The sequence below is a fragment of the Haliotis cracherodii genome, unplaced genomic scaffold (genome assembly GCF_022045235.1).
Source record: "Haliotis cracherodii isolate W230 unplaced genomic scaffold, xgHalCrac1.p SCAF_9, whole genome shotgun sequence".
NCBI classification, from domain to species: domain Eukaryota; kingdom Metazoa; phylum Mollusca; class Gastropoda; order Lepetellida; family Haliotidae; genus Haliotis; species Haliotis cracherodii.
The window spans coordinates 56,053,596-56,068,269 of NW_027266343.1; the positions used below are offsets into that span (position 1 = coordinate 56,053,596).

Genomic DNA, 14,674 nt, shown 5'->3' on the forward strand with positions numbered 1-14,674 from the left:
ATATAAATCTTGATTATCGATCAGATCGTCTTGACGGGGCGCCACCGTTTTGTTTGAAGCAAATGCAAGTGATACGAGAGGTGGAATCTGATTGGTCCATAGGAGAGGCATAGAACACGTAATAGCCACTGATGGCGCCACGATCGAGCCCAGGAATTCCAGCCTAGTTCGGCGAGGGTGGAAACTGGACTTCTAAAGTCAGTTAACTCTCTTGCCTGGTAGATGGGTTCTACAAAGCAAATGATAGTTGCAAGTCTGTCTCTTAATGTCCCCGTAAGGAGTTCGGGCTAGTATAGATCAATGAAAACCTATGCTTGTCCAAAGTGGCGACAACATGGCAAGTTGGTTATTGCAAGTCACCATACCACGACGGCATGGGACGTTGCTCATAGTATCAATCACTGGCTTGTCTGGTCCAGACTCGATTGTTTACAGACCGCCGTCATATACAAGGTGTGGCCGAAACATTTTGAGCCTAAATATTTTCTAACAACATCCCCTCCGAGGTCTCCCTTTTCTGCCAAAGATGCTGTCAACATCCCACTGGTGTAGAAGGATTTTTCCTGGTGGCGTAAAAAGTCCTCAACAGCAAAAATGATGATCATTTGCATAATGCTTGCCAGACAGATCATTTTTTTTAATTTTGGGAAGAGGTGGATATCCGACAGTGTCAACTCTGGGGAAAACGGAAGATGGACAATGAGTTCACAGTCACAGCCATGCATTGCAAGCATGATCTTGGATCATCTTAGAATTTCTTCCACTCTGTATCTCAGTTGTCCATCTTTAACAGTGCGAAGGAAATGGCATGTCCGCATGGATGGCTGTTTGGGTGGGTGAGTGAGTGAGTGAGTGAGTGAGTGAGTGAGTATGGTTTTACGCCGCTTTTAGCAATAGTCTAGCAATATCACGGCGGGGGGACACCAGAAATGGGCTTCACACATTGTACCCATGTCGGGAATCGAACTCGGGTCTTCGGCGTGACGAGCGAACGTTTTAACCACTAGGCTACCCGACCGCTGTTTGAGTAAGTCCTTTCAGTTGATGACAGCAGGGTAACCAAGTTTCATCTGCAGAGAACACACTTGCTGCCTCCAGAAATATGCTGCCTGGTTGTTTACTTGATTCAAATTCAAGCTGTAAGCATGGGAAGCAGGGTACTACATACAAAAAAACCCGTTAAGGGTGTATTATTATATACTTCAGTGTGAAAGACTTATTTTCTGAAGTTCAAGTTTTCATTGCAGTGAACATAACACTCAATATTTCACTGCTGTGAACATAACACTTTGACGGAACTGTTGTCATACAAGAGTTACCCCGTCTCAAATTGTCTCCCTTTATCGTGGCTGGCTCCTACACAAACTGTTGACTTACTTTTCACGTTAGTTCCTCAATGACAAGGCAAATTAATGGCCGATGGTCATTTATGTAGTTGATGTCGCTTCTTGCCAATGGTGATTCTCTTGAAAGTGTTTCGTTATAAACTGTCAAATTCTCATTTAACTCGTCAATCGAAACTGTTCGTTTCGCAAAGCGCCATTTTTGTTACTTGACCAGCGTGTATTCTTTCGCTACCAACAGCGGTCTCTTAGTTTTCAAGAATATTTTTTGTTAAAGTTGATTGTGTATATAATCATATCTAAATGTATGATAAAGACTTCGTGAGCCCAAACATTTTTAGCTACTTTTGTTTAATTTTTGCAAACACGAAACTACTTTTTATGTCGCAAATACAAGGGGTGGTAAACCGCCCCTGCGTGTTAGGTAGGGAGCACCAATTTACGTTTCAAGATTTCACTCGACACATAAAATATCCTCTATATATATCCTTCGTAGTTTGGCCCAGAACTTTTCAGACACCCTTCGTAGCTGGAATATACTTGAGTGCGGCGTTAAACAACAAACATAAATATCAACGTATATAGACTGTCATTCCAAAACAAGTGAGAGAAGTGATACTAAAATATACGTCAAATGTCCAACATTAACAAAAGAATGACAAAACAACAAATAAACATCGATGTATAAAGAGATCAGTAAGTTTAATTACTTGTAAACATCCAGTCGGAGACAGAATTAACGTCCATTGCTATCCGAGAAGAAGCATTAACCAAACTCTGTTCATTCACTTGGTCGTAGAATTCTGGAAGCAATTGCTGTATTATACTTGAAAATCGGATTCGGTTGCTCTTGCGATGACCGCTCCTTCTAATCAACCTCGGTTTTCTGGTTAGCTTGTACTTTACTTTTGGATTTCGTCCGTAGTGCATTCGACCGAGACTGATAAATTTGATTGAGGGTTTGTTATTTATAAAAGTAATGAGGATGTCATCAGTATGCAAGCGAGAACACCCCAGATGTCTTTGATTAAAGGCATTGAGAGCTTTCGCTACCTCCCTCAGCAAGTTCACTCTCTGGACTTCATTGAAAGCGCGTTGGTCGTGGACGACGTTCGACAACGTGACACTGTCGCTTACACCCTTCTGCACCAGCGCCATGTCCGCCAACTGAGTTCCCATGAAAACAACACCCTTGAACAAGGGGACATAACTCGTGTCGTTTAGATATAAGCTGACTCTCGCACAATGACGAATATATCTAAAGCTTACTGTCTTAAACGTTCGAATCACCACAGTTTCTTTTGTTGGATTGTATTTTGCTAGACGCCAACCTTGGAATATCATAGGTCTTCTATATATTGTAAAGTCCTTCAGTAGCAAGATAGGCAATGGTAGATGATGAAAGGCACGGTGTTTCCCACTACAGGGTTGATGGCTATGTGAGTCTCTGTGCATAAAGCTATCGGTAGATAGAGGGCATGATTTCTGTAGAAGTTCGAGAAGATCCTTCTCAAGGGTTCGTACAGATATTCTGGAGTCTGGATCTTTTGTCATGCACTCAGATGCTAGGTAAATGAGCTTCTCTATTTTAGCCAGACGCCCAATAGTTTTGATGTTTTGTCCAGCACTATATATATCACTAGCTGGTGTCGACTGGTCGTAGGACACTTCCGGCGGAAGATAAGCCCGATAAGGTATGTTGTCATATGGGTTGAAGTTCTTCACGGCTCTGCCATGACGGAATGTAGAGTCCCCGAAGTCAATGAAATAAACCTTTGGATCCGAGCCTCTCCACTGGATGAGGATGTTTTTATGGTGAAGATCGTTATGGAGAACATACCTTTCGTTAATATGTCTCAGCCCACCTGCTATTTGATAGGAAATGTTCAACCACTGGCAGCCACTGACTTTATGGGAGTTGTTGAACCACACACCAATTGTGGAACTATTTTTAATATACTCTGACACTATTGACAAATTATACATACTCGGTCCAGTTGGCAGAAGTCCGACTACATCTGGAACGAAAGGGACGTCATCGAGATACGTTAGAATCCGGGCCTCGTGGAAGATTTGATGGAAGTTCTTGTTCCTCAATGTCTTGACAATGATGGGTGTTCTGGAATCCTTCATCTCGGCTCTGTACACAACGCCTTCGTGGCCGCTCCCAACCTTCACGAAAGCCTTGTTGCTGTCCACGTGGTGGACCACCGAGTCTTCATGGAGCAGCCGGGGAACATAGCCGGACAAATCCGCGGGCACAGCGTCTGACGGAAACCCAAACTTCAGGAAGATGTCCACCTTGCCCCGATTGGGGCAGATTGTGTTATTTGGATGGAGGAAGAACGATGTGCTCGCGCAGATGTCATGACCTGAATGAAAAAAAGATGTCAGTTTAGCAATTATTTCTTTTGAAAATCCTCAATACGTATCCATTAGGAAAGTCTGTTCCATTTTGATTTTCGATTCATAAATGTATACGTGTACTTATACTGACCAATCGCAGCGTTGAGCCACAGCAGTAGAGAGGCCCATGCTATTACGTGTCTGTAACATGCCATTGCTTACCTGAAACAGATGCAGAGGCTTAGAACATGTCACGTGTCAGTGACTACTTATGTGACTAGCAACGGTACCTGTTTACAACATTAATTACTCGGCTATTCAGTTCAGTTCAGTTTTTTTAACAGCGATTCAGTTACAATCGATATTAATTACAAGGTTTTCATAAATGCTGTCAGCCATCCACCAAACCGCGATGTGATTTTTTGTTCATTTTGCGCATCGTGAAATATTAACAAAAACGTTTGTGCCATCTTGCACATGTACATTGTACTGACGTAACTGTCGTTATTTGTATCCTTATTCTCATCTTGGCACAGATACGATTGGTGTAACTGTCGTTATTTGTATCCCTATTCTTATCTTGGCACAGGCATAACTGTGTAACTGTCGTTATTTGTATCCCTATTCTCATCTTGGCACAGGCATAACTGTGTAACTGTCGTTATTTGTATCCCTATTCTCATCTTGGCACAGGCATAACTGTGTAACTGTCGTTATTTGTATCCCTATTCCCATCTTGGCACAGGCATAACTGTGTAACTGTCGTTATTTGTATCCCTATTCTCATCTTGGCACAGATACGATTGGTGTAACTGTCGTTATTTGTATCCCTATTCTCATCTTGGCACAGGCATAACTGTGTAACTGTCGTTATTTGTATCCCTATTCTCATCTTGGCACAGGCATAACTGTGTAACTGTCGTTATTTGTATCCCTATTCTCATCTTGGCACAGGCATAACTGTGTAACTGTCGTTATTTGTATCCCTATTCTCATCTTGGCACAGGTATAACTGATGTAACTGTCGTTATTTGTATCCCTATTCTCATCTTGGCACAGGTATAACTATGTAACTGTCGTTATTTGTATCCCTATTCTCATCTTGGCACAGGTATAACTATGTAACTGTCGTTATTTGTATCCCTATTCTCATCTTGGCACAGGTATAACTGTGTAACTGTCGTTATTTATATCCCTATTCCCATCTTGGCACAGGTACAACTGTGTAACTGTCGTTATTTATATCCCTATTCACATCTTGGCACAGGTACGCCAGATGTAGCTGTCGTTATTTGTATCCCTATTCTCATCTTGGCACAGGCATAACTGTGTAACTGTCGTTATTTGTATCCCTATTCTCATCTTGGCACAGATACGATTGGTGTAACTGTCGTTATTTGTATCCCTATTCTCATCTTGGCACAGGCATAACTGTGTAACTGTCGTTATTTGTATCCCTATTCTCATCTTGGCACAGGCATAACTGTGTAACTGTCGTTATTTGTATCCCTATTCTCATCTTGGCACAGGTATAACTGATGTAACTGTCGTTATTTGTATCCCTATTCTCATCTTGGCACAGGTATAACTATGTAACTGTCGTTATTTGTATCCCTATTCTCATCTTGGCACAGGTATAACTATGTAACTGTCGTTATTTGTATCCCTATTCTCATCTTGGCACAGGTATAACTGTGTAACTGTCGTTATTTGTATCCCTATTCCCATCTTGGTACAGGTTCAACTGATTTCACTGTCGTGATTTGTATCCCTTTTCCCATCTGGGGACAGGTACAACTGATGTAACTGATGAATCAAGTGCACACTCTGGGTGTTAGTGAGAGTTTCGCATTATAACGAACGAAAAAAACTATAACCTGGGCCCACTTGCACAAGGAAGTCTTAGCGCTAAGACTATCGTAAGCCTATGTTAAAGTATGGGAGTTACGATAATCTTAGCACTGAGATCGCTTTGTGCAAGTGGGCCCTGGTATCACAAGCAGTACATATGGGGCATAGAACCCTGGCGTCATAGATGGCCTCACAGACCACAGGGCTACCCTACAGCATTCCGCACCCATAAACAGGGCTAAACTGGTGCCACCGGCAAAGCAGGAAAGGCTTACCATTTTCGCGAACATCGGGTGTCGTTATCCATTCATATAATTTCTCCACTCTTTCACTAGACCTTGCCTGAAACCTGTTTCCGCAAATAATCGAGACGTCTGACGCTGACGTGTTAGAATTGACATTTTACATGTCATGTTGCCTCAGAAATTGGGTTACAAACAACAACAATGTCTCGTTGCCTTTCTTTAGCAAGCAGTAATATACGCCTTAGGACCGAACAATGGGCAAACAGGATGCACATATGTATAAGAGTGGCCCGGTAAGGGCGCGACTTGTCACTCTGCGGTATAGAATTGTGTTTAATGTATTCAAGAAGTCTTTCATGTCGAATGTATCAGCAGAGGGGTTTTGCCAGGTGTGTAAAGATTAGATATTTGCAATAGTTGTCCTGACCCATCATGACTTAATATCACTGATATGTAAATATATGTAAATATATGTCTTTCACAGTGTCCCTTGTGAAGGAAACAAAGTTCATATTAGGAGATTAATGACAACAACACCGAAAGCACGGTTACAACATATGTGTTTACATCCGGGTTTGCGCTGTTGGAATATACCTCGACGGACAGGTCTGTGTTCGACGTGATGTTACAGGTAGTCACCATAGTGAGTGAGTGAGTGAGTGAGTGAGTTTGGTTTTACGCCGCTTTTAGCAATATTCCAGCAATATCACGGCGGGGAACACCAGAAATAGGCTTCACACATTGTACCCATGTCGGGATTCGAACCCGGGTCTTCGGCGCTTTAACCACTAGGCTACCCGACCGCCCCGTAGTCACCATAAGGAATATCACACGTGAATAACACACTTGTAAATGTCTTTCTTTTACATGAACAAACCCTACGGTAATACCCTTGACGAACACTTTCAGGTACATACGTGGATACTGGTAGAGACGACACCATCGGTGATTCGGTGAAGTTACATGTATATACAGATAGTGGTAGATAGAGGTAAATTCATCCAGAGTTAAATAGATATAGTAGAGACAAGTATAACTTTATATATGTATGGGTCGATAAAGAAAGAGTAGACGCAGGCACGGGTAGATATAGATAGATTTTGTTTGTTTATTGTTTAACGCCGCACTATTTCATCTATATGACGGCGGTCTGTAAATATTTGAGTCTGGACCAGACAATCCAGTAATTGACATCATGGGCATCGATCTACGCAACTGGAATACTATGACAAGCATGAACCAAGTCAGCGAGTTTGACCACCCGATCCCCTTAGTCGAATACGGCTATACACACCAGCAGCACTGGTAGATACAGGTAGATGTGAGGTGAGGTGAGGTGAGGTGAGGTGAAATTGGGTTTAACGTCGCGTCCAAGATTATTGCACTTATATAGCGACGTGCATGCACGTGTGTGTGTTTGTGTGTTTGTTGCAGCTTGTACTAGTCCGGACTGATGCCGATTTATAGTGCTAGCACACTGAGATACCATGCCGCAGTTTAACAAGAATACCCCACTCAGACACAGTATACTGACTCCGAGCCGACCAGTCCTTGTTTTAGCCCCCTAATGCCGAGCGCCAGACAGGGTAACAACAAATACCATCTTTTAATGTCTTTTGGTATGACGCGGACGGGGATCGAACCCCGGACCTTCCGCTCTCCGGGCGGACGCTCTACCACAAGACCACGGAGGCGGCAGATACAGATAGAATAGATGCAGGTACAACTAGATACATGTCCATATTTATGGAGTAATAAATATAGATATAGGTGGAGATGAAGGTGGGGAAAGAGTGAAGCTAGCAGTGGCTATACGGGTAGAGCAGACAGAGGTACATATATGTTCAGAGGCGACACAGGAGAAGGTATAGGAAATGGGTGTTCTTCTATTGCTATTTCTTAGTTTTGCTATCCAGATTTGCTTAAACATTCTTTAGCTTTTTTAAGTAATACTATTAAGACACACCCTGATACACCCATGTGTAGTCAAGGCCTTAACATAAGAAGTGTGTATTTGACAATTTGGACATTTTGTGTCCTTTGTGTTAATTAAGTGAGTGACTGGCTTTTTGATTGTGATGGAATTATAGCATTTTATGCGCTTTATCTGGGTACCCCCCCCCCTCCCTAAACACACACACACACACACACACACACACACACACACACACACACACACACAGACAAAGCACACACAAAGCACACACCCACAAAGCACAAAGCACAAAGGACACACACAAAGCACAAATACAGACATAATATATATATATAACTTATGGTAATGGCTAGGTAAAGGTACACATATATGGTTATGGCTAGTCACAGGTACAAATATGTGGTTATGGCTAGTTACAGGTACAAATATGTGGTTATGGCTAGTCACAGGTACAAATATGTGGTTATGGCTAGTTACAGGTACAAATATGTGGTTATGGCTAGTTTGAGGTACAAATATATAATTATTGATAGTTACAGGTACAAATATGGGGTTATGGCTAGTTACAGGTACAAATAAATAATTATGGCTAGTTACAGGTACAAATATATAATTATGGCTAGTTACAGGTACATATATGTGGTTATGGCTAGTTTCAGGTACAAATATATAATTATTGCTAGTTACAGGTACAAATGTGTGGTTATGGCTAGTTACAGGTACAAATAAATAATTATGGCTAGTTACAGGTACAAATATATAATTATGGCTAGTTACAGGTACATATATGTGGTTATGGCTAGTTTCAGGTACAAATATATAATTATTGCTAGTTACGGGTACATATATGTGGTTATGGCTACGTACAGGTACATCTTTCTACACAACAACCAGCTGCTAGTAGGTTTTCAGCATCGTCAATATTCATAATTTTTCGCTATAATGTCCTCTATACATTCAACATGTCCAGGGCATTATTCACTGGGGACCTGGTCGTACCTGTTATCTTGTGCTGTCAGGAGGAAGTGTATGTACTGTTATTCCAGCGCGTTAACGTCGCGCACCTGCCAAGACTGCAACAGCCCTTCTTTTAACCGCATGATACATGTATGTCTGCTTGAACGGAAGCGGGGAGCTTAACTATTATTTTAATAATTCATTTTTTGTAAACTTGCTTTTGAAATTGGCCTGTTTAATGAACTGCACTTAACTCCTGTCCTAACGCCACGTGATACGTTAATACAATAAGGCCATGTGGCAAGGATGACGACGTGAATTAACAAGATACAAATGCAAGCAACACGCATGAATCAGTGTCAGGGTAGTGATGTCACCTGGCGTGGACGACACAAAACGACCCTGATCATCAGATAGCAGGGTTGTGCTATAGTTAAGGCCTGTGTGCTGTAAAACTGCAGTCGTTGCAGCTGGTGTGCCGGTATAAACTCTCCCCCGTACAAATTCTCCCACCGGAGATTTTATACCGGGTGAAATAAAATCTCCCCCGGGCGGATATATTTCGCGCCCCCCCTCAGTATAAAGTCTCCCCCCTGATTATTCGGTTTGTTGCAATGTCTTTAAGTACTATATTCTTTAAATAGTTATCTTCAATGTAAGGAGGGTTACTTTAAAAAAAGATTATGAAATATGGTCATAAGGAATTGATATTTCGGAATATTTTATTTGGTAACTGTACCTTCCATCCTAAAATAATTATAAGACATAATCATACCAAACAAAGGATGGGAGACAAGAGTCTCTAAAGAGTTTGTTGTTTCTAATACAGTTGTTGTTGTCTGTATACATTTTTATAATAATCCAGTTTGAGAACACAATCGATGGTTGAAATGTTAGTCTAAGAACAAAACATGAACTAATTCTCAAGAACTCTGATGTATAAAGTTACCCGTCATTAGCACTGACACACAGTAAACTACAACCTCGTTAAACCAGACTGCTCATTCACGTTACTCGTCTATAACCGCGGGCATGTCCTGAGTACAATGCTGTTCAGAGCATACGGATTGACGAGGTTACGCTGTATAAAGCTATCGGAATAACGAGCTCCAAATATTGTTCGGAATACAAAGGTTTCCCTGAAAACCATGAATAGGTTTCCACGAAATCAAAGATGAGATAAACAGGTTATCCGAAAAAATAATCGAGTTAAAGAGGTTTTCTTGTACTGTGTATTGTATGTGACACTCCCACCGTTGCGAACGAGTTTCATATATATTTTCCGGTGTGAAGCATTTCATAATTATATATCGATTAATATACCACAAAAATAAGTCAAAACATATCTACACATAAACGCCTATTTTGTACTTTCAATCTTAAAGAATTTAAATGTTTGTCAAGTTTATCAGCAAAATATTCAACAAGTTACAGACTCACAAATTATATTATCCATTATTATGTCATGCAAATTAATAATTATCTTCTACTTCTGATTTACGAGGTCTACCTCCATAACATAGTGGAATTAATAAATATCTCTGTTTAGCATGGTGGGATGGACAGGCCCCATTAACGAGGCTCCTAATATAAGATGACATTTGCTTGCATTTATTGTACGAGGTACCACAGTAACAAACAGGGAGAAGGCGGCGGTTAGTGGTGCACCTGTGTCCAATCCTTTTGTCTTTTTGGACAATAAAAAATGTGTAAAAAAAAAAGTAACAGACACAAGTCTTATCCAGGCTTCGCCTCAACGAAGACTCCGCGGATAAACATGTCTCCTCTATAACCCGATATTCGAAATATGAAGGGATACTCTATCAAATAAATGTAATATATTAATAAGAATTTACGGATTTACTCTTCAAAGCATCTATATCATTTCCCCAATACCACTACACAAGCTTTATCAAAATAAAACACAAACTGGCGACATAATGATGAAATATTATTTTCTCTCTATGGTCCCAACGGTCTTATTCAAACTAAATGCTAATGGTTTAAAAGTCTGAAAGACAGACATATAGCCTACCTGACGGCAGGTGTCGCCCGGATCCCAGTCGAACTGCCAGGAGTCCCATATGACACTGGTTATAAACATATGTGCAAGGGAACATTGTAAATGACTGCAAATTGAGGCCGATATCCATAAAAGCTGATCGTACTGATCAATGGCGAGCTAATAGAATGTATCTGATGTATGTTATTAAGTTCCTTTGATAAAGTATGCCATTTCACAATGACAGCTTTGTATTACTGCTGTATGGATTGGAGTTCGTAAGGTGTTGACGGGAGGGCGCTTTGAATATCAGCGTCATCGCGCGTATGATCAATACTAGCATCAAGTGGAGTTAGGTACAGGATCATTCTGTAACACAATGCACTATCGAGGATAATACTCTAACATGCAATGAAATAAAATAATAGCTGACATTTGCGAAACTTCAGGCGACTGTTAGCCAGGTGATCTAACGTGTGGTAGTCGTAATGCATAATTACGTCCCTTAGTCGTTCCTGGATATGCTGGTCGTAGGGTCGATAAGGAGGCATAGGCGTCAGGGGTTCAACACCAAAGTGGTAGAGGTGTACGACCTGTGTCACTTTGATCCCTCATTATGAGCTTAGGGTGGGTAGCATGGTGGTTACCGCGCTAGCCTGTCACACATAGGAATAAACTCGTGGTCGCTGTTTATCGCACAATAAAACACGACAGGGAGAATAAACCACTCGAGTCTGCGCCCCTCATGGTTTATTCTCCCTGCAGTATTTTATTGTACAACAAACAACCCCTACTCGTCGTTTATTTATTATATAAGATATGAATATTATGTACAACAAGGATGTTATTAAATCTCTCTTATCAATCACACTTTCTTAAATATAAGACAGCTACGCGATATATCGCAAAGAACAGAAGCTACGTAACAACGTGGTATCTGAGTAGCATGTAGCTGTGTAACAACGTGGTTGCTGTGTAACAACGTGGTAGCTGTGTATCTTAAAGCTGTGTAACGACGTGGTAGTTGAGTAGCTTATAGCTGTGTAACAACGAGGTAGTTGTGTAGCTTATCGCTGTGTAACAACGTGGTAGTTGTGTAGCTTATAGCTGTGTAATAACGAGGTAGTTGAGTAGCTTATAGCTGTGTAACAACGTGGTAGCTGTGTAGCTTATCGCTGTGTAACAACGTGGTAGTTGTGTAGCTTATCGCTGTGTAACAACGTGGTAGTTGTGTAGCTTATCGCTGTGTAACAACGTGGTAGTTGTGTAGCTTATAGCTGTGTAATAACGAGGTAGTTGTGTAGCTTATAGCTGTGTAATAACGTGGTAGTTGTGTAGCTTTTTACCGTGTAACAACGTGGTAGTTGTGTAGCTTATAGCTGTGTAACAACGAGGTAGTTGTGTAGCTTATCGCTGTGTAACAACGTGGTAGTTGAGTAGCTTATCGCTGTGTAACAACGTGGTAGTTGTGTAGCTTATAGCTGTGTAATAACGAGGTAGTTGTGTAGCTTATAGCTGTGTAATAACGTGGTAGTTGTGTAGCTTTTTACCGTGTAACAACGTGGTAGTTGTGTAGCTTATAGCTGTGTAACAACGTGGTAGTTGTGTAGCTTATCGCTGTGTAACAACGTGGTAGTTGTGTAGCTTGTAACCATGTAACAACGTGTTAGTTGAGTAGCTTAAAACTGTGTAACAACGTGGTAGTTGAGTAGCTTATAGCTGTGTAACAACGTGGTAGTTGAGTAGCTTATAGCTGTGTAACAACGTGGTAGTTATGTTGCTTGTAACCGTGTAACAACGTGGTAGTTTGGTAGCTTGTAGCTATGTAACAACGTGGTAGTTATGTAGCTTGTAACCGTGTAACAACGTGGTAGTTATGTAGCGAGTAACTATGTAAGAACGTGGTAGTTATGTAGCGAGTAACTATGTAAGAACGTGGTAGTTATGTAGCTTGTAGCTGTGTAAGAACGAGGGAGTTATGTAGCTTGTAGCTGTGTAAGAACGAGGGATTTATGTAGCTTGTACACATGTAGCTGTGTAAGAACGAGGGAGTTATGCAGCTTGTAACTGTGTAAGAACGTGGTAGTTATGTAGCGTGTAACTGTGTAAGAACGTGATAGTTGTGTAGCTTGTAACTATGAAACAACGAGGTAGCTTAGTAACAACGTGGTAGTTTTGTAGCTTGTAAGTAGTATCGACTTGGTAGCTTGGTACATGTTCAACAATAGTTTTTGTGATCGTGTTTTTGCCTATAGTACAGGTGATTGTAAGGAACACATAACTCCTTACCATGGTGTTTAATCGGACAGATAGGCATCTTTAGAATTTTGACATTTTGGAATAAAACTTATGCCAGACCTTGTTCTATACACAGTCATAGTGATACTTCTCGCGATTTCCATTACCCATTACAGCTGTAGCACTACTTCCAGTGTAATGACAATATGAGATGTGACTTCTCTGTTTTCCTCAAAGTTATTAAGACGACAACATACCATCCTGGCAGCCTTGCATATTAATCAATATGTAAAAAAATATTATTAATTTTCAGTTAACCTTAAATGTACATGGTCACTATATCGTGTGCATTTTGGTGTATAATGTTACTAAAAAACAGTCGATAAGATAGTAATAAAAAAAGAACAAATACTAAAAATTCTCAACACTCCTTAGTGATCAATATTGGTACCATATTGTACATAGCAGCTTTTGCTTTTAAACCCCGGATACAAAATTCGTTTTCACATGAACAACAGGTGCCAGGTGCATTATCGCCCTGACGCGGGAGGCGTTGCGATCAATCAACATGTGATTGCTGGGTAGAAGGCACTTAAGGCAGTATTGTAACCGCAACATGTATATGATCGATGGTGGGTCACCCTCACCGTAATGGAATATGACTATAGTTTACGACTATAGATCGCACAAACTGTTGCATTCTCTTAGACATTTCCCTGGTACTGTACGCAAGAATGTTATTTCTTCATCCTTGTATTTCGATTCGTTCGTCAATCTGAACGGACAAGAGGTCGGGTGTTAACCTGTGCTCGCTGTATTGCAGCGGCAGATAGAGTGAGTGAGTGAGTTGAAATGTAAAAAACGGTTATAGGGTTAGAACCATGAAGACCTATACCATAATAATGAATGTAATTATTTTTTTAATTATTATTATTATTATTAGTAGTAGTAGTAGTAGTAGTAGTTGTAGTAGTAGTATCATTATTATTATGTAGTTAGTGAATGACGATTTATAGCAAACGATATCAGATGTGTAAACTGTGCTGCCACATGTACAGCGTACAATGTGTGTTAATGAGGTTACATTGCGAACAGCTGCTATAAATGTTGCTTTGATAATCCGATTATGAAACATATATCTCATTAAAAACAACAATGGAAGCATTGACAATGGAATTATGAATATTTACAGCAGCAATATGTTATTAAAGATGAACAGATTTCCACCCTCCCCCACCCCCCACCCCCCCCACCCCCATCCTGCCCCGCGGATGTTATGCATAACATGTCAGCCTATACGCCTATTTGTTTACCTTTCAGATCTCAGATAAAAACGTGGCATGATTGGCAGCGGCTGTCATGGTAACGCTGTGTCACCTGACCTCGATGCGACGCAACAGCCGAAACACGACGCAGCCCTGTAGCCTTGCCTAACAAAAGACACATTTCATGCACCTACCTTGCGTTCATACATATTGTAATCTTGTCCATCACTATCCCCGCATTATCATAGCGCGAGTACCGAGCTCACCATAACATGTCTTCCTGTTAGAAATACACATTTTATATGACGTATCACGGTCCAGTGAAGATACACGCCGACGGGGTGCTCGCATGTGCAGCAGGACCACATACACGCTATCGACATCCGACATCGATAACTTAAAGACAGTTCATCCGACAGACTGAAGAGTTCTTTGTATTGCTGGAAGTCTAGTTAAGCGTAGATATCATTATGGTCTGTGGTTTGAACTTG

General features: G+C 40.9%; 1 protein-coding gene across 2 annotated transcripts; it reads right to left on the minus strand.

Moving 5' to 3' along the window:
• Positions 1–2,045: 2,045 nt before the first annotated feature.
• On the minus strand, positions 2,046–14,455 carry LOC139452854 (uncharacterized). Of its 2 annotated transcripts, none has more exons than XM_071234490.1 (3): positions 14,378–14,455; positions 3,841–3,911; positions 2,046–3,715 (listed from the first exon to the last, which is right to left on the minus strand). In XM_071234490.1, the coding sequence occupies exons 2-3, from the start codon at positions 3,902–3,904 to the stop codon at positions 2,046–2,048; spliced, it is 1,734 nt and encodes a 577-aa protein (XP_071090591.1). In that variant the 5' UTR covers positions 3,905–3,911; positions 14,378–14,455. The 2 variants fall into 2 exon arrangements, with proteins under 2 accessions (XP_071090591.1, XP_071090592.1); XM_071234491.1 differs by lacking the exon at positions 14,378–14,455 and adding an exon at positions 10,714–10,741.
• Between the last annotated feature and the right edge of the window lie 219 nt (positions 14,456–14,674).

What these genes read in the sequence shown, in the direction of transcription:
- LOC139452854 (XM_071234490.1), bottom strand. Translation starts at nt 3,904, where the DNA reads ATGGCATGTTACAGACACGTAATAGCATGGGCCTCTCTACTGCTGTGG. An exon ending in GTGGCTCAACGCTGCGATTG is followed by an intron (nt 3,716 to 3,840) that starts GTCAGTATAAGT and finishes TTTTTCATTCAG; the next exon opens with GTCATGACATCTGCGCGAGC.